Below are 27,551 nucleotides of genomic sequence, written 5' to 3'. Positions count from 1 at the left end.
GACCATACAAAATTGTTTTTGTTATTATGAAGGAAGCTCAGTAGATAACAAAGATGGTGGCATGAGGAGAAGGAAAGAGAAAGTTGCGGATACGATGGAACATTTCAAGTTTTCCCCGGGCTAAGCCCTGTTTGGGGCGCCCAGTGCCCTTCTCCGTGTTGCGACATTCCAGCTCTCTCCTCTTCTACCACCTTCTCGCTCCTCTGCTCCCCGAAAGCTCAATTTCGCGCTACTGTCCCTGCCATGTCCTCCAAGTGCGTCCACAAAGGCTGCGGCAAGGAGTTCTCCGACCCGGACGAGCCCTGCGTCTACCATCCTGGCCCGCCCGTCTTCCACGAGGGCCAAAAGGGTAAGTCTCAAGGACCTTGCGGTCTACCGTGATCGAACAACAGGTAGATCCAGTGAAGATGGACCAATAGTCCTGATTGCCCACTATGCACTGGCGTAACCGTCGCTGACCGGATCCTCCAGGCTGGAAATGCTGCAAACCCCGCGTTCTGACCTTTGACGAATTCCTCGCTATCCCGCCCTGCACCACCGGAAAGCATTCGACGGTTGACGATACGCCCGCCGAGCTTGCGGACACGAAAAAGCCAGAGCCAGAGCTCGATCTTGCCGCCCCCCAACCTGTTGCTCCGACCGACGCCGCTCCCCCACGTCCAGCCGCCTCGCCCGCTATTCCCCCGCCGTCAACCGCGGCCACGCCTGTCCCCGAAGAATCCGAGTCCGACGACCCCTCGCAGGAGATCCCGGCCAATGCCACCTGTCGTCGCAAGGGCTGCAATGCCAGCTACAACCCGTCGGGGTCGCGCGAGGACGAGACCTGCGTGCACCACCCCGGACAACCCATCTTCCACGAGGGCAGCAAAGGATGGTCCTGCTGCAAGAAGCGGGTGTTGGAGTTTGACGAGTTCCTGAAGATCCAGGGCTGCAAGGAGAAGAAGAAGCATCTCTTCGTGGGCAAGGGAAAGCCGCCGGGCGAGGAGAAGGTGGAATCCGTCCGGTAAGTCGCTGGACGATCGCATGCCGTCGCATCTGCGGACAACCAACTGACCCGATGGATGTGCTACAGGAATGATTTCTACCAGACGCCGCACTCGGTCAACGTGTCCCTGTATCTGAAGAAGATTGACAAGACCAAGGCCGGCGTCAAGTTTGCGGAAAACTCCATCGACTTGGATCTTCCCACCACTGACAACAAGCGATATACCGACACCTACGAGCTATTTGCGCCGATTGACCCTGAGAAGTCGCAATTCCGCGTGCTGGGCACCAAGCTGGAGTTGACTCTGGTCAAGGCCGACGGGACCAGCTGGCCGGTGCTGCGGAAGGAGGACAAATGGAGCGGAGAGCGGATTCAGGTTGGAAAGGCAGGACGGGTGTGAGCGTTATATGAAATCAAACTCATGAAGAATTGGATGGATATATGGACGGAACGAAGTGACGAACGGATGCATACGGAGACACGATAATTGGAATGAAAATAAATCTCTGCACTGATGTGATATCTCTACTAGATACTTGATATCTTCAACCCATCCGTCTCGCACCAGCCGTGCACACATCAATGCACAGTATGGCACAAAACATGGTAGATGGAAAGAATATCGCGCCTCCTCCACAGCTATGGCGCATGGAGCTCTTTTCTTGCGAAAAGAAGCCCTAGCCCAGCCATATACAGTGAGGGAAAAAGGAAAACGCGAACGCAAAGCGCATTGCTCTCCGAAGCTGGGAACGGAAGGAAACCCACAGAGAAAAAATCCCACACGAATAACCCTCAGCGAGCCATACTGTGTATGGAGCCCCGGTAAAGATTTACATATGGTCAATGTAAACCGCTACTGATGATGAAGAAGAAAAGAAAAAGAAGAGGAAAGCCGCGCGAGAATCCGCGCTATTTGTAGGCCGCCGGAAGGTCTGCGCTAGGCCGGTCTGGGCGTAGTGCGGTTACCCGAAGCAGTAGCGCTAGGGCTAGGGCTGTTCCGGTCAGCAGAATCAGGTCACATGGTTGAGAATCACATGTCAATCGTTGAGGAGGTCGCTCGAACAGGTTAGTGCGGTGGAGGCCGGCGCCACTTGCTTATCTGGGTATGGTGCATACCGCCATACGGCATTACAGTACATAACGCCCTGTTGATACCGCCTGCCGCATGGGTAGAGATGCTCCCAGTTGTTCTACATCGTTTGCCTTGATGCAAGTCATACAACTACCCTTATCAGGTCGCTATATATCCCCGACGTCATAGAGGACATCCTCATGTCGCCCGCTAAGCCTTGTGGATGCATATTGAGTGCTGACCCCCGGACCATGTCGTCATGGCGTCTGCTGACTAAGGAGAGGGGGTTACGCAGAATACCGCCACGCCCAATCAGTGGCCCCCAGGCACGAGACCACCTCGATGGCTGCGTTGGAGGCATTCTCCTGCTGCATCGTCTCCCCTCTCTTTCTCTTTCTCTTCTCCTTTCTTTTGCTCTCCTCTTTCTACACTCCCTCCCGATGTGGCCTACTTGTCTTCATTTTAATCCTTAATTGCATCCAACACCTCCTCGTTTCGTCCGAGTTCTCATCTGTTCAAAAGCGCTCCGTGTGCTTCTCGGTCTGGAGAGAAAAATATACCAGCGCCACAAAGGCTATTCAACCCTCTATTCATTGTATGTCCCCTTTTTTTGGACCAGTCCTGTGGTTCTATTGAAGCTGCCTCTCTGTTTTCTCATTTTTCTCCACACTCTGCTAACAGTCGGTGGAAGATTAGACCAACCTCCATTACTACGCCCTCCTTTTCGCAGCCTCTACACACCAACATAAAATGGGAGAATTACAACCCGACACCTGTCCTCTGACATCCCTCCGCTACATCGCTCAGTCATACAACCATGCGGATTCTCAGGCCTCGGCGTTGAGGCTGGTCCTCACGTTGAACCCTCACTGGGAGGGTCCCGGCAACAATATCGAGTTCGTGCGCTTCACGGACGGCATCACTAATACCGTGTGTTCTACCTGCTCTCATCTTATGGCCCTCGACGCAACGGGTCATTCCCGGGCTGACAAACTAACGCGCTGTAGCTGCTCAAAATCATTAATCGCAAGCCCGGCTTGACGGACGAGCAAATAGACAACGAAGCAGTACTGATGAGAGCGTACGGTAACCACACAGAGATTCTCATAGACCGTGAAAGTATGCAACATTCGGGACGCGTGCCCTCCCTCCTCCTTGCCCAGTGCGACATTTGCTGAGTAGACTTGTCATTCGATAGGAGAAATGCGCTCCCACGCTCTTCTGGCCAGCCATGGATTAGCCCCTCCCTTGCTTGCCCGTTTCCAGAACGGCCTGCTCTACCGCTTCATCCGTGGTCGTCCCGCTACCAACCAGGACTTGGTCAAGGCCCCAACCTGGCGCGGGGTGGCTCGGAGGTTGGGACAGTGGCATGCCGTCCTGCCCATCCACAACGCCGTGAAGTCCCCCGTGTCCACGACGGACTCCGCGGTACAGCCTGTAGATGCCACTTCCACTGGACATCAGCCCACGGACGAGGCTGAGTTCTCCCCGATCCAGCCAAGACAGCCCGGTCCCAACATGTGGACTGTCCTCCAGAAGTGGGTGCTTGCGCTCCCCTCTGCCACAGAGGAGCAGCGGAGTCGGCGTCTGCAGCTGCAGAAAGAACTGGAACGGGCCGTGAGCGAGCTGGACGATGGAAAGGGGCTGGGCGAGAATGGGGTACGTAGACATACCGGCCCTAATCATGCGAGTCGTATTAACCCCTGTTAGTTGGTTTTTGCCCATTGCGACCTGCTCTGTGCCAACGTCATCACCCTGCCATCGTCGGACGGCACGGCTACCTCATCGGAAGACGAGGCGGCAACTGTGCAATTCATCGACTACGAGTACGCGACCCCGTCTCCGGCAGCGTTCGACATTGCCAACCACTTTGCCGAATGGGCCGGTTACGATTGTGATTTCAACATGATGCCCACGCGCGCGGTGCGGCGGCAGTTCTTGACGGAATACGTGAATAGCTACACCCACTTCAAGGGCCTTCCGGAGTCGTCGCAGAAGGCGATTGTAGACCAACTCTTTGACGATGTTGATCGATTCCGGGGTATTCCCGGACTGTACTGGTACGTGTGCCTGTTATATCGTGGTATGTCTGAACTGGACTGACTCTGGCAGGGGTGTCTGGGCTCTCATTCAAGCCCAGATCTCGCAAATCGACTTTGACTACGCATCCTACGCCGATCTGCGTCTGAGTGAGTACTATGCCTGGCGCCGAGAGCAAGACGGCAGTCGAGCACAGGCAGGAGAAGAAATGCCACTGCGGGAGCGACGATGGGCTCAGGAAGCATGAGTTTTGGAGTAAACGGTCATGATCCGTTTCCCGCATACATTAGAATATATGTGAGCAGACTTGCATGGCGGGCTGTTGTTGATTTTGCCCCGACCCCCGATTTGTACATAGAATTGATCCATGATTGATCTCTGGTCTCGACTGTGTGCTAATGAGGGTTTCAACAATACACCCTTGAGATCCCAGCGCCGGACTCGAGACTAAAAACGGGTGGTGGGAGGAAGTGGGATGTAGTTTGTCTTCAACGACTGGGGGTTGTTAGGAGTGTATTATGATACAAGTAGATCTATATTATTTTTCAAGATACTCGAGTTCGGAGTATAGTTACTTTCTCTGGATAGATGGAGATGTAATGCATGGATGGATGCAACCTCTCTTTACGTCATGCTGGGGACGATCCCTTCCCTGCTTTCCCGACTCAGCCTTGCAGGATCTTCCCTTTTCTTTCCTCCTCCTCATCGTCTTCGTTTCTCCTCGTCGCATCGGATACTTCTTCCTCCCTTCCTCCCTGACTTTCGAGCTTTGTTGTTGAGTCGGGGTTGACCGCCCGCGACGATCACCCAGAAACCGAGAGATCTTCATTTTTGCGCTACGGAGTACTCGAGCGTTACACTAGCCACGACCCGCTACCTCCTGCTCACCTCGCCTCCCTATTATCAAGTCAATGGAATTCCTACCAGGCAATTAGCTTGTCCTCTGTTGGATTCTCGTGTTCCTCGTCGCCATCTCCGACCTGATCCAGAGGTCGATGCGCGTGGATAATGCGGTCGGGGCTCCAAAAACCTGGCGCAATCCCGTTTCTCGCTCTCCTCGTTTTTCTCCTGCTCAGTCTGGTGCCGTCTCTGGCGAAGGAATGGGATCTCTATAGTCTGCAGTTACGGTATATCGGATATCCTCGCCATGAGGTGCGACGTATGTACCTCCTTTCTTTTTTTTTTTTTTGCCAATTTTTTTTTTTTACCCGCACCCGCGTCGCGCCCCTCCCCCTTGCGGAGCTGCACTGCACCCCGGACGTTGGAATCTCGAACCTGACATCATGTTTCTTCGCAGATCTTCCCCGTGTCAAAGATGCCTCAACCGATATCCGATCGAGGTTACGGTCCCCTGGGGCCCCGTGTAGATCGTGGACCCTGATCGATGGGTCTTGTCCCTTGGACCCTCTCTCCCGGCCGCGGAGTGCTGTGCTGGACACGCCTCCTCGAAGTACGCTCGAAGCTGCTCCCACCGTTGATCCCGAAGCCAATTCATATCCCACCGAGTCTTCGCCCTTTTCTCGTGGCGTTCGCGCATTCAAGACCTTCCTGACGAAACGACTGGACGATTTCCCGACCCGCGATGCGCCCGAAGTGGTCCCGGCCTGTCCGATGTCGACTCTACGCAATGTGTCGACAGTGTCGGCAGCTGGAAAGGAACCCGTCTTACCCAGGTCAATGGGACCGGATGTATCTCAGACTACGGTAAAGAACGCCTCTTTTCCGCGAGTTTTCTCCCTGTATCGCGATTCATGGCAGCTGGTCTGCCAGACCGGAAGCAACTATTCTGGGAGCATCACTCGCGTTATCCCTCTGAAAATCAGTCGCCTATTATCCTTTCTCCAGCGAAATGTGGAACCCCAGACCTCGCCGGATGAATCTTCCGCACACGCCGGACAACAGTTGGTACCGAAACGAACTGTGCTGGATGACAATCACGCCGTCAAGCCTGCCTGCTCGCCAACTTTCCGCCCAGTGGCGCATGCCATACCTACTCAGGCACCCAACCAGACCACATCCGGCGCCGAGTATTCCACAGGGCTCGAGCAACGCCCAGAGCACATGCGCGGGAGCTGTATGGCAATTGTGATCAGCCTTGTGGTAGGGGTTATGTGGTTCTGAAGCCCGAGCCGCTTCCGTTGGTCCTAAAGTTGCGTTTCTGTCTTCTTGCCGTATATTTTCCCGTCGCTGTGGACGGGCTGGCCGTGTATATGTTCTTCGGTGGGGCTTGGAACCCCATGCTTGATGTCTTACGATAATCGGGCCTTGTGCCTGCATATTACCTACTAGTTAGTGCTTAATGAAGGATGGATCCGCTGCAGGGTGTGCATGCGAGGCTCTGGGATACCTTAAATACTTACCTAATCGGGGCTGCGTACCTTGCGTCGGAATACAAATAAATCCATTCCCGGGCCTCGTCCAAAGTCCTAGATGATCATCAGTCACAAAGAGGTACCTTCTTGAGCAAATTTCTGGATCCAAAGCACTGCATAGTATTGGTAAGTCTTAGGCTGTGAGATGTGAATTCGAAACCTTTCAGTCATAGTCAAGCTAAAAACCCAGGCGCCTAAATGGTGGTCGACAAACCTCTACGAGTTCTCGTCATCATCTCAAACAAGAACCCGTATTGGGCCCAGGCATGGTCTAATTCAGAAGAGATCCTCCCAGCGACTTACCAGATCTTGAAAGAGAACAATTTGATGCAGGGTCCAATTAGCCACCAGCCTGAATTGAGACTGTTAGCAAAGCAAAGATGGCAAACGCGCGTGTTCCTTGTCTTCGACATTGCAAATGCCTCATATGATCCGCAGACAGCACATCTACCTGAACAGAACAACTTACCCGTTGCCATTGTGCGGTTGAGTCAGAAAGTACAGGCTTATCAGGCAAACCCTCCCACGCAGAACAAAGTGAACAATGATATTGCACGAGTTCACAACGACAACGGGATAAACAGCGTCCCTCCTTTCATTACGGACTATACCGCGGGGCCACCGCTATATGAAAATCCACGCGATCCATCGTTACTTTTCTGAGGTTGCGTGCTCTGGCCGTCTTATTGAAACCTTAGAGTATGCAAGGTACAGGGAGCGCAGATATCGAAACGGGGTATAATGCCCGCTATTCGGTCATCATATGGTTAATCGTGCTAGACCAGAAGATTTGGCCAAGTGACTTTATGCGTTGTTGGCACCATGTTAAGCGCGATTCCATGTCAATCCTGCCGCATGTTGGTCGATATAGGGCGGGTCTCGGTCGAATTGTGAAAACTAGAACTAAAATACCACTTGCCATGGTTTATACAGTATGAGCGCAGAGAAAGAATAGTATTACAGGAAGTGACAGAGTCTCAAGGGTAGATATTCATATCTAATGTATACTCTTAAAGCGGCAACAACCGTATGGGGAATAGTCGTGCCGCGGACCCCATCGATATGATGCGCCATCTTCTACTCCGGATCGCTCCCTCTCCATCTCTCGCGCTCTCTTGCTTGCGCTTGCACATGTCTCTCATTTAATTCGTCTCTTACCCATCTACGACCTGATCTCTCCCGTATCACGCGTTCATCAATCACACATCGCGCGCGGGGATCGTTCACGTGTTTACCTCCCAACCTCAGACAAAGGGATCCGCCCTCTTGGCACCCCGTCGACGCGAACAACAGTAGATCAGACAGTCTTGCATCAGGGCTCGTTTGACTTATATTCAATATTACTGCACCTTCCCGAGACCGATTCGTTTGGTCGGTGCAATGTTGACGTAGCCGGACGACAACTCTACGCGCTTACCACGCGCCCCTACACATGTCGGCAATGGCCCGTCCCCCCCCGGAACGACTGCCAATATTGATATCTGTAGCATGTTTCCCCCCATCAACACCCCAACCTCCGAGCAATCCAAAACTGGCGCAGCGTGCTCCCTATGCCGCCTGAAGAAGCGGGGCTGTGACCGCGTCAAGCCAGGTAGGCCGCATCCACTACTAATGACTCCCGCCGCGAGACAAGGACTGACCGAATGCGATTTGCAGTGTGCGGTCCGTGTGCGTCCAGAGGACAGGAAGGCGATTGCTCGTACACGGAGATGTCCGTCCCCCGCCGGCGGGATACCATCAACGGCCAGCAGGAGAGTCAAAGGCCTGCGTGTGCCGTATGTCGCGCGCGAAAGCGGCGATGCGATCGCGCAATACCTGGTAAGTTGTTCAAGGAGAGAGAATGAAGCGCGCATCACTCACACCAGGCGACAGTTTGTGGCTCATGCCAGGTTAGGGCATTGGAGGACCAATGTTCTTACCGCCCAGAAGATATGCCCATCATGTATGTCCCGGCTGTCTGTCCATGTGTACTTGTTGCGATACGTGGTAGTGTCAGGGTCTAATCTGCTGCAGGCCTCGCAAGCGTCGGAGATCGCAGAGGTCAACGCCGGTTGTGGTGCTTGATCGCGTCAGCCCCTTGCGGCCAGAGTCAGACCATGCCAATGGCACTGGGCCGCAGGAGGAATCTGAAGAATCGCCCGATTCGAGTGACAGCGACTCGAGTGAGGCTGACGTTTCCTCGGACAGCTACCATACGGCTATTGTACCACAGGAACCCGCTTTCTTGGGGGGCAATATCTCCCAATTGGTCATGCTGCAAAAGGCCATGTATGGGCAGATAGATCATATTAAGGGTGATGAAAAGGGAGAAAACGGGCTGTCTTTGTCACAGAACGTGCTGCCGACAGATGAGGCTGTGGAGCCTCCGACCCACGATAATGGCCAAAGGCCATCGCCCAGGCTGTCCCAGCGGATGATGGACCGACTCATACACACGTACCTTACACGGGAGTATGTCAATTTGCCGATATTCGACTATAGAGAGTTCCAGTCGATGTACCAAACTGCGATCAGGCAGGGCCTGTCCACCATCTCGAAATCGTTCCAAGGGATTCTGAACACAATCTTTAGCCTGTCAGGTCTGAACACGAAGGATCTCGATGACACGGCGGTGGAAGATCTGTTCAACTGCGGCTACCGATTGACCAGAAATATGGAGTACAGTGGGCGAGCCTTGGAACGTGTGCAAGCATACCTTTTACAAACCCAATACTTCCACGCGACTCGACAGCCCAAGCTGGCATGGATATCTCTGGGTCACGCCATCCGAGACATACAAGTCCTGGATTTGCAGCGTGAAACAGACGCCCAGGACCAGCGTCGACGGAGAAGCCAACAGCTCACCCGACGACTGTGGCATAGTGCGATGATCATGGAGCGAATGCTGGCCCTAGAGATCGGCCTTCCGCCGCAGACACCCAACCCCCTCAGCATCCCTTTGCCCACCCATTCCGACACGGACTATCTAGATACAATCTCGGGCGGCGAGCCCGCATTAAGTGGCGAGCGTCCATCGTTAGTCGAATTTCTCACTGCATGTGCACGGCTGTATAGCCATGTCGAGGCCATAATGGCGTGGGAAAACGAACTGCGAATGCGAGCCGGAACTTGCGCCGTGAAGAAGCTACTGGTTTTAGACTACCAGGCTTTCCTCAAAGTAGACAGTCTCCTGCACGACTGGAAATCGTCCCTGCCTTCATTCCTTCATCACACCGCGACCGGCGATCTATGGGAGGACCCGCTTGTTCGTCGCCAACGAAATATCCTGCGCGTCCGATATCTGTATCTTCGCCTCCGCCTGCTCCGCCCCCTCATGATGCTCGGGCTGGCCCTGTGCACCAAGTGCAACTGTCAATCCGGCGGTCGCCCTCACGTCACTCCTGATGAACTCGATTCCCCCGATAGCCCAGTGGCATGGGGTTTGGTGCGCGACGCAACCATCAGATGCATTGCCACGGCGTCGGAGTTGGTCCGCATTCTCAAAGCAAACGAGGAGGGCATGCTTGATGGTGGCCCGCACGACAGCCACCGCAGCCCTATCCCGCCGTACTGGGAGAACGTCGACTATCTATACGCGTGTGGGACCGTTCTCCATGCTGCGCGTCTGTGCCCATTTGCCCGTCGCCGTGGACAGGATGAAATGCCCTTGGTCGGCGTTTTCGAGTTGCTGAAACGGTACCAGGATATGGGAACGAATGGGAGCATGAGAGACGTCGCGCGTCAGTATCGCAGCACGCTCCGAAGCCTGACCGAGACGGTTCTCAAGCCCCTTAGTAATGGAACAGCGCCTGTGTCAGCTCATGCTGCAGCACCTGTCATTTTGGACGAGGACAGTCCGCCGGCTAGAGTCCCGGACGGAACGGCCACGGACTTGCCTGTACACCCCCGGCCGATCAAAAGACGTCGTTTGGGAAGTAGCATTGGGCAACAAGGGTCTCTTGGATGGATTGAGAGGCTACCTAATGATTTGATTGGCGCGACGGAGTAATGCGACCTTTGACAGATACCTCTTTAGCGATGAATATAGCCACTACCATAAGTTCTTGTCATTGGCACACCTGCAACCGGGTCATTTCCATGTACGACGAACAAAAAGCGCCGGAAAGTGATAAAAGCGCCATGCCCACAAAACACGCTGTCTCAAGACTTGCCACTGCCATCCGCGATGAAGTTCCACTCTCTTACTCTGGCTGCCGTCGCCACCATGGCGGCTGCAGATTGCAACTGCACCCGATCGAACCGGTACTGTGGAAAGGAGCTGTTGAATATGGATCGTGCGTTGAGTCCCCGTCGATAAGGCGTCACTAAGAAGCCTGTAGAGAAATACTACGGCTCTATCGTCCAGGCCCTCACCAATGACGGGGTTCCCACGGATCCTCGTCATATCACCGATTCGCTCTTTTTATGTACCAACAGCACGAGTCTTCGGTATGTCGAGACGTGCAGGGTGGATCGTTGTGTTCGGGGGCCTGTTGGCAGCGATAGCAATTGTTTCTAGGCAGAATTGGATGGATGCTGGGCTTCTCTCGTACACTAGCATGATGGTACATCTGTCACCGCGTGAATGTATGGCTACTAGTTATATTGAAGAGGGCTTTTGTCATTCACCTACGAGTATAACGTAGTCATCATGTGATTCACAGGCACCTACATCTTACCTACTATCTCTCCTGTCCATCCAACATGCCAACTACCAACTCTCAAGATGTGAGAAAGAGCGCTTCCACCTTTAGACTATGTTGCGCGTAAAATATTCTCGCGCTCCAGTTCCATAAAGAACGAGATTCTATGATGTCCATCTCGATAGCGTTGCATGCCGGAGAACCCGGCCCGCCGAAGTCTACTGCAGCATCCCAACGGAATAAGAACTCCAAACTCTGGATATATTCTCCCCTTTCCCAGCAGTATGTCGCTGAAGTTAATGACGCCTTTGGGAATTTGGATCGACGTCAGCGGGGCAGAGATCGAGATGATCGAGATCGAGATCAAACCCAGTCGACTGCGAACAGCGAACCGATAGTATAGTATCAATGACGCACATGACTGGACCAACAACATTTAAAAGCACAGTCTACCACGACACAGTATCGCACCCAATTCTCTAGATCAGGCTCTAATATCTCCAGTTTCTTTAACCAAAGATCTACACACTCAACATCATGCCCTACCTCAAACTCAAAGACGGCGCCGACCTCTTCTACAAAGACTGGGGCAACCCGACCGGCGAGATCGTGACCTTCTCGCACGGCTGGCCGCTCAGCAGCGACAACTGGGAGAACCAGATGGTCTTCCTCGCGGACCAGGGGTACCGGGTGATCGCGCACGACCGGCGCGGGCACGGACGGTCGACGCAGACGTGGGCGGGCAACAACATGGACACGTTCGCGGCGGACCTGCACCAGCTGTTCGAGCACCTGGGACATCCAGGGCGCGACGATGGTGGGCCACTCGCACGGCGGCGGCGAGGTCACGCACTTCCTGGGCACGTACGGCACGCGGCGCGTCAAGAAGGCCGTGCTACTGGGCGCGGTGCCGCCGCTGATGGTCAAGACGGAGGCCAACCCGGAGGGCACGGACAAGGCGGTGTTCGACTCGTTCCGCGCGGCCATGCACGCCGACCGCGCGCAGTTCTTCCTCGACGTGCCGAGTGGCCCGTTCTTTGGGTTTAATCGCCCCGGCGCGAAGAAGAGCGAGGGCCAGATTCGGTCCTGGTGGCAGCAGGGCATGAACTCCAGCTTCAAGACCACCTACGACTGTATTAAGGATTTCTCCGAGACGGACTTCACCGAGGATCTGAAGAAGATTGATATCCCCGTGCTGGTGGTGCATGGCGACGACGATCAGGTCGTGCCCATCCAGGCGGCCGGCGAGAAGTCGGCCAAGCTGCTGCCGCAGGGGAAGCTCAAGGTGTACAAGGGCGGTTCGCATGCGATTCATAATATCAGCATTGACGAGTTCAATAAGGATCTGATTGACTTTATCAGGTCTTAGGTGGGACTTCTATGTAACTATGAATCAGGATGAGGTAATATGGATTGCGATGGAGAAAATGTACACTTGGGAAAAAGTATCAGTACAATCAGAATTACTATGCTGCCTAGGTGATAGGGGAGGTCGGGATATGCATGACTGTAAGATCGGTTCTATTCTATACTATACCAGCAGGCGCACTTATAGTCGTAAGTCCTAGGCAGGGTGTATTTGCAACTTAAAGCCATTAAACTAGCACCAAGACGAAAAGGAACAGTGAATCTTCCCTCAGTCCCCTGCGGCTCTCGGGATACGCTCCGCCTTTGTCGTTCCACGTTCCAGGTGTAAAAAGGCCGAGTTGCTCCCCAGAATATGCCGTTCTGCCTAGCGGGGGCTTTCTTTGCTTAGGTAATCACTTTGTTTGGACTTCCCATTCTGGAGACCGCCAGTTCGCGTGGGATTTTCCCTCCTCGCCTTGGAATTGACCGTCCTCGGTCCAGAGGGTTGTGAAGGACTGCTGGAGGTGTGTAGGAACAGAAGTAGTAGGGCAGAACAGCGGTAAAGAGGGAGCAAGGTGGTAGAAGCAGAGGCGTAGAAATGTGAAGAGAGGGAAGAGAGTGTGTGAGATGGAGGTATCTATACCCTCAGGAAGCAGGAGATAGTGGCCAGGAGTGAGCTGGAAGTGAGATGAAGATGAGGATTGATACCCCCGGTATCGTAATCACTTTCAATATTCTTCCCGTCACAATGGCTTCAGAAGTATACTACAAGGTGTAGATGTAGAAGAGCTGGACAATGGGTCTAGATGCTGGATCTCTAGTTTAGTACATGTGAGATTAGCTTCGTTGAGGGATGAGATCAGTTAAGACAATGTCGCCCCGATATGATCCCGTGAGGGGTATCTGCACATGACTGTCTTTGCAGCATACAGGTAAACCTCCGACAATCGCAGACTCTGAACGACTCTCCTCCCACACCACAATGCCAAACACAACTCAACTCCACCTCCCCTGCGGCCCAGTCAAAGCAGCCCTAACTGACAACCTCATTCACGCACGAGGAATCCCATACGCAACATCAGCCCGCTTCCAGCCTCCCCAATCCACCGCCAAATGGACATCACCACTCGATTGCACCGCACGAGCACCAATATGCCCACAGCTCCCATCCCGCCTCGAGTCCGTAATGGGCCCCTTAACCGATGGCCATCCCATGGATGAGACCTGCCTCGTCCTCTCCATCACCGCGCCGGCGCGCGCCCAGCACGCCCCCGTGCTGGTCTGGCTCCACGGGGGCGCCTATATCTCCGGCGGCGGAGACCTGGACTGCTACCAGGGCTCTGATCTCGCCGGCCGCGGCATCGTCTGCGTCAACGTGACCTACCGCCTCGGCGTGTTCGGGTACCTTCCCATCGACGGCGTCGCGCCGGCGAACCTCGGGCTGTTGGATCAGATCGCAGCGCTGCGGTGGGTGCAAGATAATATTGCTGCGGTGGGCGGGGATCCGGGGAACGTCACGCTGGCGGGGCAGTCGGCGGGGGCGGACTCGATGGTTTGTATGCTGGCTGCGGAGGGGACGCGCGGGCTGTTCCATCGCGTTATTCTGCTGAGTCCCCCGCTGGGAGAGCTCCACGGCCGCGCGGAGACGCGGGCGCGTCTGGCTGAGAAGGCGGAGACGCTGATGACCAAGGATCCGCGGGAGATGACGATAGCAGAACTGCTGGATCTGCAGAAGAAGCTCCTGCTTGATCCGGTGCGGGGGAGGCTCATGCTGTTCGCGCCGACGTTTGGGGCTTACCCGCTGCCGAGCGAGGACGCGGTTGAGTCGAAGATCGTGGAGGCGGCGAGGGGCGTCCCGGTGCTTATTGGGTGGACGGCGCATGATGGGCGGCCGTTTGCGTCGATGAGCGGACCGCTGTGTAGTCTGTACTCGATGCCGTTTGTTGGGGGGTTGCTCGAGGCGCTGGGGACGTGGTACATGACGCGGAGGTATTTCAGTCTGCCGTCTCAACGACTGCATGCCAGACTGGTACAGGCCGGGTGTGCGTCGACTACTTGCTCGTTCGAGTGGGGTGCGCAGAACAACCCGTTGCAGGCCTGTCATACCATCGATATCCCGTTTGTTCTTGGTGCGCCAGGCGCGTGGGAGAAGGCCCCCATGCTGCAAGGAAGCGATGCCGAAGAGGTCCTGCGTCTGGGCGAAGAGATGAAAAACCTATGGACGCGGTTTGTGCACGGAGACCGATTAACAGGCGAGCACATTGCCATTGGCAAGGATTTTGTCACTTCGGATGATATGTTCATTGAATGAGGCTAGTAGCATACAGAATCCAAGTACAATAGACCACACGTATATAATCGTCTCGTAATCATAGCACGTCCCAAGGCAGGTATCTCTTAGCGTAAGTCGTAGCATTAATGCGTATTAAATCGGGTTCACCATCGTCGGGTGAGGAACCGCTGGGGGCAGCCCGTTCGTAGTCTTCGACACCGGCGGCGCAGGAGATGCTCTAGGCGTGGCCTTTGCCGAGACAGCTTTCTTCGTCGAACCGTCATCTCGGGGCGTCCCAGACGGCGTCGTACTACCCCCGTCCCTGGAGGTCTTCTTCGACGGGCTGTGACCACCCTCGCTGTCGGCGCGCAGCGTTCCCGAACTCGTTCCACCGGCGCTGCTCGTCTTGCCTCCCCGTTTCACCATTTTGCCCAGAATTCCGACAATCTCGGCTGCGTCCTCGAAGCTCTCGTCATCCATGCCCTCCTGCGCATTGTATACGTCGGCAATGGCCTGCTTCGCGAGTCGGCGACAGGCGGTCGAGTCGTGGAGACAGTCGTACAGGTAGGCGGCGTATTCGAGTTTGATGGACAGACGCAGCGGATGCGACCCGGGCAGGAAGCGATCGGCCAGCAGGGCGGCGTGGTTGAAGCATGCTGTGGCGGTGGGCGTGTAGTCCAACGCGGGCAGCAGAAACGAGGACGCGGATCGGGGGAGCTGCACGGGCGCGAGGCCCGGAGGCGCCTGGGTGACTTTCGTCTGCGATGGTCGCGGCGGCGACGGTTTGTGTGGGACGGTGATGATTTCGGGGCTTCCTTCGAACGAGAACCGCAAGCGCGGCTCTTTATGGGAGGATCCGGAGCTTCCGGTGCCGTTGAGGACTTTGTCGCTGGGCAGGCTGATGATGCCTGGCGAACGCACCGCGGGCTGGTTGTGGAACAGAACGAAGATGTGGTAAAAGGACGCGCGGAGCTTGTAGGCTAGAATCTTCAGTTCGAGATACTCTTCCACCCTGGGTAACACGAATTCTTCCAGGATTAGCAGGCCCTCGCGGGAGAGCCAGATGATATGGTGGTACAGCTGGAGCGACTTGGTCTCGCGGGTGGGATCCAGCCGCCTGAGTCGTCGCGCGCGCAGGAGCTTCTTAGACAGCATGACCGACAAGCCCAGGATCTTGTACAGCATTGCCGAAAGCAAGGGTTTTTCCAGGCTCATGATCGAGGCAAAGTTGCCCAGGGCGTTCTGGTCCACCTCGGAGGACGCCATCCACAGATCAAAAGATTCTGAATCTAGGCCATCGTCCATGTTAGCGGTGTTTATTGCGAGGCCGGGCATGTTCATGCAGTCAATGTACTGGGCGTATGGTGGAAAATTGACAAGAATTGAGGACGGTGAGAAGCGCACAGGGGAAATAAATCTTTTGCGATCAAACCCCATGCGGATGATTGACTCGACTGGTCAAGAAAAAGTGAAACAATATGAGCGCCAGAAAAGCCATCAACTTACGGTGGAAGCGCGCGCAAACAGGTAGCTCTCTTAGCTTTCAGGCGCTGTGCTTTCCCATGCTCGTGGCAGCGCTTAGTTCCGAAACACCCTCGGATCGTTGCGGTTCAGGGATGGCCGTGTAGGGATTATCGGGTGAGATCTGATTGAGTTCCGTCGTCGCGTTTCTAGGTCGTATTTAATCTCTTTCCTCCGTTGCCTTTTCAAATGTCTCTTTGAAATCGAACCAGGGAGTCGACAATGATGTTCGGTCGCGCAAATGGAAAGATTGAAAATCACAAAGCCGCCAATTTGGACAATAGAGGTATGTTACATAGGGTCCCAGGAGGACCTTCTTATGGGAGATGACGAGACGCGCAGGTGTTCTGTTGTACAAGGCGAAAACAAAATAGAAGGGCCAGAGGTGTAGAGCAGTCGAGTTAATGCAACCACAGCACACAATTGGCCCGGTGTTGAGGCGCAACGATGAAAATAGCTCGATATAAGGGGATGAGGCTAACAATGCAAGGCGCACACAAGGGAGCAGGTAGCAGGGAGACGGAGGGCAAGGAGCTGGTAGGTGTCAAGTAGAGAGCTCGGACGCATTGTGAGCACCTGGCGTGGCAAGACGTCAATTCATGCTTTCCCGGCTGTGCTGGACTGGCGACGGGTTCTGGTGGCCAGCTGTGAGGTCATCAATGGCGGTTTGCGAGGATTAAAAGGGCCAAGTTAGCGAGACACGATATCAGCCACGATGGACCACAAGTGGGTTTTTCCGATCGCTGCCCCTCGTGCACTGACGGATTGACATTTAAAATGGCCCGGTGGGAGAAGCGCAACGCAAGGGAAAAGGTGTCGCTCCAGGTCAGTTCGTGTCCCCGACAAAACCTACAGGGCCGCAGTGCTGGACTAGACAGAACACAAGGACTGAATCTAGCCGCTACTCCGTACAGTAGAGCCCAAATTGGTTCTAAGGGATCCGTCCGAGCGGAGGGTTCCCAATAAAATGCCATATGGGACGATCGGGCAGAAAGCGCACTGATAGGGGCACCGAAAACCCATGAGGATCATGATGAAATACAATTCCAGTGGAAAAATAATAACAATGGCAGATTGGCTGCGGGCATCCTCCAGACCCCGACCATGAGGCGGGAGGACAGCGCATCCGCTAGGGCGATACGTGTCAGCGCTCGAGTGCTGATTTTCCCTGCCTTGCAGCGTTGGAGCCGGCCCAGTGATGAGATAGGAATAGCACGGTGGACCACCGGTCCCCAGCCTCTTCTCGTTCTGGCAAAAATAGGTCGCACTTGGGCTCTGCAGACAACACAGAACGCATGATTTCCGTGCCTGACCCAGCCCGGGCTGGAGACGGACTAGTCGACTAAACTAGGGCGGCAGCTCAGCGTCCGCGCGCGCTTCCTTTGCTCGGAGATGGGCCGCAGGAATTCACCCGGGTTGACAGCTGGCAGCGTAGATTGCCAGCGTGGCGTCGGAACAATTGACGAATTGGAGATGGACTGGCTGGAATGGACAAATGAAGTTTTTGTCTTGGTCTGATGTGGGTATGATGAGGATGAGCTCCAGGCTTCTATTCCGTCGCGTTCCCAATAATCATGTACCCCGTACTGCGGAGTAGATTGTCTGGAGGATCACACAGCCAGGCGATGGTATTCTCTTTTCCTCCACGTGACGGGATTGCAGGACCCTGCCATGAACAATGCCTCATGCGGATACAACTGGGATGTACGCCTGCATTAGACTGGAAGAGGCTCTGTATTGTGCCTGGCGGGGGTCCATAGATTGGTGACATGAGGCGTCTGCCGTGTACGCGTGGGAGAGCGCTCGACAGTCATCTCGATCGAGTTCACCTCAATCCAATATTGCGGTCTCGTATTAGTCTCACTTAGGGGGCAGCTAGTGAAACCAGAAGTTCACCGCCAGATTGCGAGGCGCTATGACTGTGGGGATGGAGGTTGGAGAGAGGGGTAGAGAGGAAAGAAGAATGTACCGGTTTACCAACAGTCTCACGTGGACAGACGTCATGGACTACCATGGCCATAATATAAACAATCACTATACCTAATGGCTATATACAAACGAAGAAACCCAATGACACAGAATGCATAACCAATCCGTCCGCAAATGCAAGTATAACCGTCTATGAATCGATATCATCAAGGTCATCATCGTCAACCATACCCACAAACGCTCGCCTAAAGAACGTCCGCCACACCCGGTTTTTATGCTTCTTTTTCTTCTGCTGAGGATCTAAAGAGCCATCAACCCGATCGCCTTTGGGTGGGTTCTTGTCGGCAATCCGGGTAGCCAGTTCAAAATAGCTGCTGACGGTAAGATCTTTCATTCTGTAGATCTCGTCGTTCTTCGTGTCGTATTCCACCTCGTACATAAGAACCTCATCGTGCCCCGTTTCGTCCGAGGCGTCCTGCTCAGACATCTCCTCGTGGATCCGAGTGAGGTTGGCGAAATACTGCGTATAACTCAGCCAGGTCAACGGCTGATTTGAATAGGCCGGGCCCGGGGGAGCAGAGGATGAAGGAGGGTCGGGAATTTTAAAGTCCGGCTTCTTCTTTTTCTTCCCTCCTTTCTTTTCCTTCTCCATTGATGCACTTTCGTCCTCGTCGGACGGCACACCTGCAACTGTCGCATCATCGTAGACAGTATCCGCCCAGAGAGCGGCGTTCTCCAGCCCCGTGATGTTATACTCGATGACTCGCATCGTGGGAAAGTAATTCGGTACCACGCTCGGGGACACCAGAGACACACTATATCGCTCCGCCCACGGACCTCCGATTTTCTTCAGGAATCGGCGCTTCTTCTTTCCCAGTATCTGCGGGTCCGAGTCGCCGTCAAGATATGTCAGGGACTCCTCAGCAATGGAGGCGTCCTCCGGGGGAGACGGCATCTTAGACCAATCATCCCGAAGGCTGGACAGATAATCCGTGCGAGACCGAACCGAGATCTCATCAGAGTCACTGGAAGCAGAAGAGTCGTCATCATCCACGATCTTCACTTTGTGACTGTCCTGAAGGATGAAATGATCGATGTTCATGTGGCCGTAAAGACTGCCAACAATGACGTCTCGATACCGGTTCACCCAGAGGGCATATTTTTGCCAGCAGGTTTCATCCCAGTTCCGCTTGGACCCCGATCTTGCCGGTGGGACGTGTCCGATCAGGATCGCTTTCATCTGGCGAGAACGCAGCAACTCCAGCTGCACGCGCAGCCACTCCATATGTTCGAAGCCGGGCTCCGACTTGTCTTCGCATCCGTCGACGGCCGAATTGGATTCGTAGAAGTACATCGTGTTCAGACTGATGACGGCCAGCCGTTTGGGGATCACCTCGATGGTGTACCAGCCACCTTCCACGAAGCTATGACGCTGAAACTCGGGGATGAACTTTTTCCAAATCTCCAGAAACTTTTTCGTCCATTTGTTGGGGCCGCTTTTGAAAATATTATGGGGGAGGATATCGTTGTTCCCGATTGTCGGCACAATAGGAATGGACAGGCCATGAGGGGAATCATCGTGGCGGAAGGTGTCGATGAACTTGTCCGTCAGGTATTGATTTAACCGCGTCGCTTCATCCTCGGTACGGGGGATCTTCTCGTCATTGTCATGGCGGGCCGAGTCTCCCGTCCATACGACAAAATCGATCTCGTCTTTAATATTCTGTTCAATCCAGTGGAAGGTCTCGTTGATCAAAGTGAGGGGAGTGTCGCAATCGGTTCCTGCGGCGCCAAAGTATTTTGCGGAGCCGTGTCCTCGATGACAGGCCTTGTCGTCCGGGTCAGTTCCGGATTTATAATGAGGGTCTGGGTGAAAATCTGACTGAAAGTCAGCTTCGTCCCTCACAAGTCGCCACTCGCGCGGCATTGGGCGCCCAAGGCGAGGAGAAGAAAAATACCTGTGATGTGCAGAAAACGCCCCGTCAGCCCCCGAGGAGAGCCCCCGCCGCTGGCTATACTTTCTCGATCGGCATTGAACTGAGTCGCATGATCAATCAGAGGTTTCTGGTCGAAGAATGGTATGGCGTATACACTGGTCGAGAGCAGGAGCAGACCAGGAAGTTGGTGGATGGGAATCATCGGTGCTTTTATGAATGGCGCAATCCCGACAAGCGGGAGACACAATCGGTGGTCTTGTCAAGTGGGTTCGGATGCATACACCCGGATAGAGAAACGACACACGCGACCGGGGTGGATGGTGTTGAGGGAAGCTCCTGAAGCTGCGGCAGCTTGCAGAGAATAATAGTCAGTCGAGCGCGTGGTAATAACGTCACCGACTTGGCTTAGTTCTCGCCCGAACCGGAATGGCGGCGATCAGGAGCAAATTGGGAATAGCGCACCCGCGAATGCCTTAGCGCCTGAGGTGTCTGGAATATGCACTTGATATTGAGGATCGTTGACTTCGCATCTCATAAATGTCTGCCGTCTTATACCTTGAAAACCGTATTCAAAATCGCCCGATAGATCCCCATGGGACTGTCGCCTGACTGTCCCTCCACAGTATCATCTCCATCTTCAGATGCAAGCGGGATCTTCCTCTCCGGTCGCACTGTCGATCCACGTGGGCCAACAATCGGGACTGACTGGTGGTGTTGGGGGTGATGGACAAAGGACCTTGGGAGTGATAAAGCTTGCGTGATCAACTAGTCAACGTTAGGTAGTCAGGTAGCTTAGTTGGGTTGGAACATCCACCAAGTATTTGCGGCTCATTTGTACTTTTCTAAAGCCATCCACTATGATCCGAAAGAGGAAGACGTCTGCGTATGTAAACATACATGGATGAAGCAACTTCGTAACCACTCATGGATCGAGATATTGCCGTGGTTCGGTGGTCGGCATTAATACGCTCCCTTACCTAGGCACCGGACATGGAACAAACACCCTCGCATCAGCGTTCTCAATAGCGGTGTTCACATGGAGGAAGACAATACCTGGACTTGTGGAAGGTCCGGATGGATGGCCCCTCCTTAAGTGCGGGTGCGGGGTCCATCTCGTCTTCTCCCTGATAACAACTCGATAAATCACTTTCCGTGAGCCATTATCCAACGTCCACACATCCATATCCAAATCACATTGTTCATCCCATCATGTCTGGATTCCCTTCGCTTAAGCCGGCCTTTACGGTCCTGGTAAGTCACGGACCAGTGTATTCAATCCGTTCGATCCCTAATCAACTCTCGAACAGGTCAAGATCGCTCCTCCTATGGCGGTTGGTATGCTGGATGAATCAATTACATATAAAGATTTGGGAAGACAAAGCTGATTCCCATAGGGAGCGCCTCGCGGTCCGCCAGCCTGCAGGTCGTGGTATGTAACCAACTCCAGCGTACTTTCTAGCATTTCTGTTCTTGGATATGACAGCATCTAACCGACTCGGTGGCGTCTAGCCCATGACTGGAGGCACCGTGAGGAGTGCCGATGGCTTCTCCCCGGCCATCGATGCCGAATTTGAAGGCGTCGGAAACGATTATATCCACGCGGATCCCGACGGCCAGCACCTGCGGCTGAATGCGCATGGTGTGCTGAAGTAAGTTCCTATGCTCTTGACAACGGATCTGGTATCTGATTAATGCTTTATAGGACCAAGGACGGCGCGGTATGTCATCTCGTTCTCGAACCTGGGCTATTCACTTATTCATATTCCTGTCCAGCTTCTGTACATGAACTACACCGGTGTTGTCACCCTTGGCGACGGCGAAAAGGCCGTCTTCTCTGGGACTGCTGGTGAGGGTTCGACAGCGTTTGGTAACTCCTGTGAGTGATAGACACGATATCGTTGAGGTATGCATCAGCTAACAGTCCTCAGTCACCCACTTCACCTTCGAGGTAAGATAATATATATCCCTAAATATCCGAGACAGGAAGATTGACGTAGCACAGACTGGCGATGAGCGCTACAAGGACCTCGAGAACCGGGTGTTTGCCGGCCAGGGACGCTTCAATGTTGGCAGCGATAAGTCGATTGTGGTTGAGTACCGGGTGGGCCAGGTGGTTCACGGCTAAGCCATGGATTGCATATAGTGACTCTGACGAAAAAGAGACGCAAGTCAGAAGTTTGTATGAGGGGAACAGTACCATGGAAGCAGAGAGACGTGAGAAATACAATTTGACAGATCTTGTCCTTCTGAGAGAAAAGCGACCTCAATCAAATGGCCTGGTGGTCGAAGAGATAGTTGTAACCCAATCGGAGGGCAGAACCGGGCCTATAAATTGGCAGACCTTGTCGATAAGCTTGCCTGCCTTCTTTGCAGACCCCGCACATCCCCAGACACCCATACATAAATAAATCATCAACACAAGCAGGAGTTTGTCGCCAGTAATGACAGCTCATTCCCCTGCCAGTGGCCTGTGAGATCCCACAGGTTCCAAGTTCCAATTCGGCCCGTTCATACTGTTCGTCCTCGAAGATGGAACTCCCGGTAGACGTGACGCAAAAGTCCATGCAGGCGATGGAGTCGAACGCGACTTTTCCCCTCGATACGGAGGATCCTTTATTCTACGTTTGTTGGCGACGGCAGACGTGTGGATGGTGTTTGGAAGGCGATGCGGCCTGCAGTTGGTGCGCTGTGGTACGTGGCTATCTATATATCTCTCCCGCAATGATCGCCCCTCCGCAGAATTCACATACCATGCGAACCCCCTCAAAAATTTCGTGTGCAAAGGGTTACACTGACAAATCACGCATAAGAGCTCGACCTGCGTCCCGAACCGCGCATCCCTCGCCATTTTATCCCCCCTGGGCTCCTCGCAGATCTGCCCGTTGGGATCGAAAGAGCGATGGGAGCTCCGCACCACCACCTTCGGATGCAACGTGAGCACGTTCACGTTTCTTACAGCCCTAGTATCGGTGGCGGCGACGTTGGCCGCCATCGGACTGGGTTATCTGGCTGTATGGGCATGGGAACAGGTGATGACTTCGCGGAGACAGAAGCACGCCGGCGGCAGCTACGCTTCGTGGATATCCAGGCTGAGACCGCGGAGTCTACGACACCCTGCCATGCAGGCTACACCCAGCGATATGGAGAGAAGCGGAGGAGAGATTGAGGACGACATTAACGACGCAGAGAGAAGACCGCTGCTAGATCGCGGATGAATGGTAGGGATTGCAGACATATCTGCGGGTTCATGAATTCATCTGATTTGAGCCTTTAAACTAATACACAATCCAAAAACTTCGTCTTCTCGAATAAGTCGCTCTGCGGCAGATGCTATAGTCATCAACATGCAACGTACATTAGACAACGCGCTTGACCTGTCATGTCATTGTCAGCCGGGTGCTGTGTAGAGGTCAAAGAGGGATCATGCGACTCTCACCTCGAAAAATCTCTTCAACCACCACACCTGGAAGATACCCTCGCCAATAAGCACGGCCAGCTGGAAGAGACTCCACCACTTGACGCGAGCGTTGGTGCTCTCTGCCGTGTTCCGGTGCACCCGTTCTCTCACCACGATATACGACTGCTCATCCTTGACCTGGGCCAGCGCCTCCGACAACCGGCGGACTATACGGAATTGGTGTTAGCTGTGGGGGCCCTCATGGGGTATGCGTCGCTCGCGGGTGGTCCATACCTTCCACCTCAAGGGGATCCTGGGTCATCTCCGACTCGGGCACGTAGACGATTCCGTGGACGTTGAAGGAGACCTCCTTGGAGTTGGAGGTCCAGCCCTCATTGCTAAAGCAGTAGACGTATTTTCCGTCGGCGTGGGCATCGAAGGAGTAGTCCTCGGAGGAGATGGCTTGTTTGTAGTATTGACGGTTGTTCAAGGGGTCCTCGACCTACAGCATCAACAAACGTGAGCATTAATCCATCCAACAATGTGTTGCGAGGTGTAGTTCTTCATCCTGGGATCGGTGCAAACGTCGACCAGTGTTCGTATCCCAATTCCAAGCCCAATCCACCGATCTCGACCGGGCCAAACAAAAGGGGGGACCGTACCCAAAAGTCAATCTCGAGGTTGCCGCTGCCGCCGAATTCCCGGTCGCCGACCTGGAAGCTGACGGTCATCCGATCGCCGCGGTGCAGGTTCTCGTGGAAGCATTCGCGGGAGTGGGATTTGAGCTGGATGTTGTGTGCGGTCACGGCGGAGAACCATCCCAGTGCGGTCACCAGGAGGGTCGTTGTGGAGAAGCGCATGGTGGGTGATGGTCGTCCTTCCAACAAGCTAATTGCCGGGGTATTAGGGAGAGGTGACGGGGCGTGGTTGTGGTGGAAGTGGTGGTACTGTTCGGACAGCTCAGGTTGAATTGAATCTCCGACGCGCAAGGTGGTCTCGTCTCTTTTGGGTAAAGTTAGACGCTCGGACCACATACACATCCTACTCCTACATAGATCCAGAATATCTACGCAGGTTTACCTAGGAAACTAGGTTCTCGATAATTTCGACTGGAAAAAGTCCAAGATTCAATTGATTATATGGGAAATATTTATTTGGTTTCTTTAACAACCTAGTATTCGATAATTCTCAGCATCAACAACTGGACCCTTCGCTCTCATGCTGACTTTCACAAATCACACCAAAGCATTATCGTATCACCAGTCTTCATTGAGATCCGTCTCATCAGAAAGCTTAGCCAGACAGACCACTCCATGGGCTTCTAGCAGACACATATGATATCAGCTTTGAATCCGGAAGACCAGATGAACTTCGGTCCACCTTGTAAGTATCATAGTGAGGATCATCTGAGGGATGATGCGAGACCAAAGAATACCTTATGAGCTTAGTTCGTGCAAATATATAAGGAGAGTGCTGAGTTGTCAGTTGTCAGTCCTCCGGTTTAATTGGCTTAATCATGAGAGTCTAGTTTGAGCAGGGGGATAGCTTAGCTCATTGTCTCGAAGATACCTCTCTCAGTTCTATAGCGAGTTCCTCGGATAATTGAGACTGTCCTTGCTTATCTAGTACCAAAGAGGAACCAGCTCTGGACATGGACTTTAAAGTTGAATTTCTGAACAAAAACCATTGGAGAGGATATTGTACCGGATGACTTACGGCCTAGGCTGTAGCCCCTGGACAATCATTTATCAAGCCAATATGCCGCAATTAATCCCTACCTAGTAACTAGTCACTATTCAGTGCTTAGCCTATGTATTGTAAGGGGGGCTTTGCGTATCGCTGCATCTATCTACCTGACGATATTCCATGACGCCCGTAGTATATAAGTTTGCGTAAATGGAGGTTTTTCGTTGTATTGCCATGAAACTATTGCTCGTGGGAACAAATATAGTAACTAACCGCAAGGGTCCTTATATGATATTGATGGCCTGGCTTGTAAGAGCTCTAGCGACTGAGCATATTCGCAGGCAATTACCGTGGATGCGATAACAACTAGGGTTAGGCAAACAATTGACAGAGAAATGGCTAATTTTAGATTCCAGCAATGGGTAGGACAAGACCAAGGCTCTCATCAACAAAAGACACATACACGTATTGCCAGCGCGGTGTCTAGTTGTACGACTGCGGTGTTTGATTCCAGGAAATCCAGAACGTTGATGACGACGCTGAAAATAGAAGCCTTCGGTTGCGCCAGTAATAATAATAGGGTAGTTAATAGGGATCGCCGGGGGCTTAGTGGAGCGCACGACGGTCTGGCCGAGGTCGATTGGCCTACCGGGGTGAGGGATGTCTTACCTAACCCTGTCCCTGGGCAGTCCCTGACTTCCGGCACCTTAACGCCGTAGCCACTGTTAGTCAGGGCGAAGACCCTCAGGAGGCAATTCTTCTCCACACGACCCTCTTCCTGACATTCATCTTCTTCCTCCCTTCTTTTTTGCCCTTCGTCTTTTCTTCAACAGTCATTCCTTATCGCTGTTGTCATTCTTTCAATCAATCCCTTCTTTCCTTATCCATTCTTTCAATCCCAATTGTCGGTACTTCAACGCACTGATTATCTGACCCGAGAGGCACATCCGTTCCCTACTTTCCACCAATTCCCGACTCCGAGTCCTTGAATCCCTCTTCACTTCGCCCGCCAAAATGCGTGTTGCCGGCGTCGTTCCTTTCCTGCTCGCCGCTCTCCCGGCCGTCTCCGCCGACCGTGGCACCCTGGGCTTCGCTCTGGGCAACAAGAACGCCGATGGGAGCTGCAAGACCTCGAAGGACTACCAGACCGATTTCGATGCCCTCAAGGAGGTGACCACCCTCGTTCGAACCTACTCCGCCAGTGATTGCCACACCGCCCAGAACATCATCCCCGCCGCCAAGGCGAAGGGCTTCAAAGTTGTGTTGGGCGTCTGGTATGACTCCCCACGTAGCGTGTTATGGGCGATAATCTAACCGCTCTATAGGCCTGACTACCAGCAATCCTTCGACGAGGATGTGGAGGCCCTGAGCAAGAGCGTTCCCGGAAACGAAGATGTGGTGGATGCCATCACCGTTGGATCCGAAGTCCTCTACCGTGGAGGCCTCACCGCCCAGGTTCTCTTGGAGCGGATCGTGACCGTCCAGAAGAAGTTTCCCAAGGTGACGATCGGCACCGTGGACAGCTGGAACAAGTTCGCCGACGGCACGGCCGATCCCATCATCACTTCTGGCAAGGTCAACTACTTGTGAGTTTTTATCTCTGCACGCCAATTGAAATCTGGCTAACGGTTTCAGCTTGGCCAACGGCTTCGCGTACTGGCAGGGCCAGAAGATCGACAATGCCACCAACACCTACTTCGACGACATGGCTCAGGCGAAGGCCCATATTGAGAAGGTTGCGGGCGACAACGCGAAGAACATCCGGTTCGGCAATGGTGAGACCGGCTGGCCGACGGGTAAGTTTCACCTGGGACCGGCGAGATCATGGACCATCGGACTGACATGCAATTTTAGACGGTGGCAGCGACTACGGCGATGCCAAGGCCAGCACCGCACTCGCTCAGGAGTACTACAAGAAGGCTGTCTGCGGTATGATTGAATGGGGCATTGATGTCTTCTACTTCGAGGCCTTTGATGAGCCCTGGAAGCCGAAGAGCACTGGTGACAATGGCCAGGCCTCGGATGAGACTCACTGGGGTCTGTTCACCTCCGACCGCAAGCCCAAGTGGAACAACCTCCAGTGCCCTACTAACTGAGGGACTTTTCTCAAAAGGTTCCGCGTGGTTGACAAAGTCTAGAGGGTTTCGTTTCTCGTAAATCTATTGTGTCTATATCCCAGTTGAAGTGATGCATATGTTCACTTGATTGTACACTGGCAGTTACCTTGCGTTGCGCAACTTGTATCCGAGTATCCAACAGTAGACAAAGAACACGAATAATGGCCTATACATAAGTTTCGACCATCCGACGGTGGGCGGGCAACTATAGTGGAGGAGTCGGCCGAGGAACCGTGGTTCGTAGCGTCAGGTTA

General features: G+C 53.7%; 12 protein-coding genes across 12 annotated transcripts; 8 read left to right on the top strand and 4 right to left on the bottom strand.

Moving 5' to 3' along the window:
* Positions 1 to 243: 243 nt before the first annotated feature.
* Positions 244 to 1,845, top strand: ATEG_00347 (cysteine and histidine-rich domain-containing protein; the record flags this gene model as incomplete). Its single annotated transcript, XM_001210433.1, has 4 exons — positions 244 to 349; positions 472 to 1,003; positions 1,073 to 1,381; positions 1,518 to 1,845. The coding sequence occupies 4 exons, from the start codon at positions 244 to 246 to the stop codon at positions 1,843 to 1,845; spliced, it is 1,275 nt and encodes a 424-aa protein (XP_001210433.1).
* Positions 1,846 to 2,399: 554 nt separating this feature from the next.
* On the top strand, positions 2,400 to 4,344 carry ATEG_00346 (putative ethanolamine kinase; the record flags this gene model as incomplete). Its single annotated transcript, XM_001210432.1, has 6 exons — positions 2,400 to 2,652; positions 2,788 to 2,987; positions 3,065 to 3,176; positions 3,256 to 3,716; positions 3,768 to 4,117; positions 4,170 to 4,344. The coding sequence occupies 6 exons, from the start codon at positions 2,400 to 2,402 to the stop codon at positions 4,342 to 4,344; spliced, it is 1,551 nt and encodes a 516-aa protein (XP_001210432.1).
* Positions 4,345 to 4,956: 612 nt separating this feature from the next.
* ATEG_00345 (uncharacterized protein) lies at positions 4,957 to 6,948 on the bottom strand (the record flags this gene model as incomplete). The annotated part of the gene is made up of 6 exons (XM_001210431.1): positions 4,957 to 5,017; positions 5,265 to 5,761; positions 5,988 to 6,379; positions 6,458 to 6,582; positions 6,773 to 6,821; positions 6,939 to 6,948. 6 exons carry the CDS (start codon positions 6,946 to 6,948, stop codon positions 4,957 to 4,959), a joined length of 1,134 nt encoding a protein of 377 aa, XP_001210431.1.
* A 1,009-nt stretch (positions 6,949 to 7,957) lies between these two features.
* ATEG_00344 (transcription factor domain-containing protein) lies at positions 7,958 to 10,457 on the top strand (the record flags this gene model as incomplete). Its single annotated transcript, XM_001210430.1, has 3 exons — positions 7,958 to 8,287; positions 8,335 to 8,411; positions 8,483 to 10,457. The coding sequence occupies 3 exons, from the start codon at positions 7,958 to 7,960 to the stop codon at positions 10,455 to 10,457; spliced, it is 2,382 nt and encodes a 793-aa protein (XP_001210430.1).
* Positions 10,458 to 10,673: 216 nt separating this feature from the next.
* ATEG_00343 (uncharacterized protein) lies at positions 10,674 to 11,202 on the top strand (the record flags this gene model as incomplete). The annotated part of the gene is made up of 4 exons (XM_001210429.1): positions 10,674 to 10,743; positions 10,789 to 10,897; positions 10,968 to 11,013; positions 11,113 to 11,202. The coding sequence occupies 4 exons, from the start codon at positions 10,674 to 10,676 to the stop codon at positions 11,200 to 11,202; spliced, it is 315 nt and encodes a 104-aa protein (XP_001210429.1).
* A 426-nt stretch (positions 11,203 to 11,628) lies between these two features.
* Positions 11,629 to 12,460, top strand: ATEG_00342 (alpha/beta fold hydrolase; the record flags this gene model as incomplete). Its single annotated transcript, XM_001210428.1, has 2 exons — positions 11,629 to 11,849; positions 11,881 to 12,460. 2 exons carry the CDS (start codon positions 11,629 to 11,631, stop codon positions 12,458 to 12,460), a joined length of 801 nt encoding a protein of 266 aa, XP_001210428.1.
* A 960-nt stretch (positions 12,461 to 13,420) lies between these two features.
* Positions 13,421 to 14,749, top strand: ATEG_00341 (uncharacterized protein; the record flags this gene model as incomplete). The annotated part of the gene is made up of 1 exon (XM_001210427.1): positions 13,421 to 14,749. The coding sequence occupies one exon, from the start codon at positions 13,421 to 13,423 to the stop codon at positions 14,747 to 14,749; it is 1,329 nt and encodes a 442-aa protein (XP_001210427.1).
* Positions 14,750 to 14,863: 114 nt separating this feature from the next.
* erg27 lies at positions 14,864 to 16,015 on the bottom strand (the record flags this gene model as incomplete). The annotated part of the gene is made up of 1 exon (XM_001210426.1): positions 14,864 to 16,015. One exon carries the CDS (start codon positions 16,013 to 16,015, stop codon positions 14,864 to 14,866), a length of 1,152 nt encoding a protein of 383 aa, XP_001210426.1.
* Positions 16,016 to 18,350: 2,335 nt separating this feature from the next.
* On the bottom strand, positions 18,351 to 20,087 carry ATEG_00339 (endopolyphosphatase; the record flags this gene model as incomplete). Its single annotated transcript, XM_001210425.1, has 1 exon — positions 18,351 to 20,087. One exon carries the CDS (start codon positions 20,085 to 20,087, stop codon positions 18,351 to 18,353), a length of 1,737 nt encoding a protein of 578 aa, XP_001210425.1.
* A 1,219-nt stretch (positions 20,088 to 21,306) lies between these two features.
* On the top strand, positions 21,307 to 22,222 carry ATEG_00338 (DUF3237 domain-containing protein; the record flags this gene model as incomplete). The annotated part of the gene is made up of 7 exons (XM_001210424.1): positions 21,307 to 21,348; positions 21,405 to 21,432; positions 21,492 to 21,526; positions 21,607 to 21,746; positions 21,807 to 21,973; positions 22,026 to 22,045; positions 22,100 to 22,222. The coding sequence occupies 7 exons, from the start codon at positions 21,307 to 21,309 to the stop codon at positions 22,220 to 22,222; spliced, it is 555 nt and encodes a 184-aa protein (XP_001210424.1).
* Positions 22,223 to 23,453: 1,231 nt separating this feature from the next.
* ATEG_00337 (emp24/gp25L/p24 family protein) lies at positions 23,454 to 24,354 on the bottom strand (the record flags this gene model as incomplete). Its single annotated transcript, XM_001210423.1, has 4 exons — positions 23,454 to 23,471; positions 23,534 to 23,721; positions 23,789 to 23,996; positions 24,157 to 24,354. 4 exons carry the CDS (start codon positions 24,352 to 24,354, stop codon positions 23,454 to 23,456), a joined length of 612 nt encoding a protein of 203 aa, XP_001210423.1.
* A 1,840-nt stretch (positions 24,355 to 26,194) lies between these two features.
* bgt1 (1,3-beta-glucanosyltransferase Bgt1) lies at positions 26,195 to 27,276 on the top strand (the record flags this gene model as incomplete). The annotated part of the gene is made up of 4 exons (XM_001210422.1): positions 26,195 to 26,454; positions 26,506 to 26,766; positions 26,816 to 26,976; positions 27,035 to 27,276. The coding sequence occupies 4 exons, from the start codon at positions 26,195 to 26,197 to the stop codon at positions 27,274 to 27,276; spliced, it is 924 nt and encodes a 307-aa protein (XP_001210422.1).
* Positions 27,277 to 27,551: the final 275 nt, after the last annotated feature.

Source organism: Aspergillus terreus, genomic scaffold (assembly GCF_000149615.1).
Source record: "Aspergillus terreus NIH2624 scaffold_1 genomic scaffold, whole genome shotgun sequence".
Taxonomy (NCBI): Eukaryota; Fungi; Ascomycota; class Eurotiomycetes; order Eurotiales; family Aspergillaceae; genus Aspergillus; species Aspergillus terreus.
This window is presented reverse-complemented; position numbering and strand designations above follow the sequence as displayed.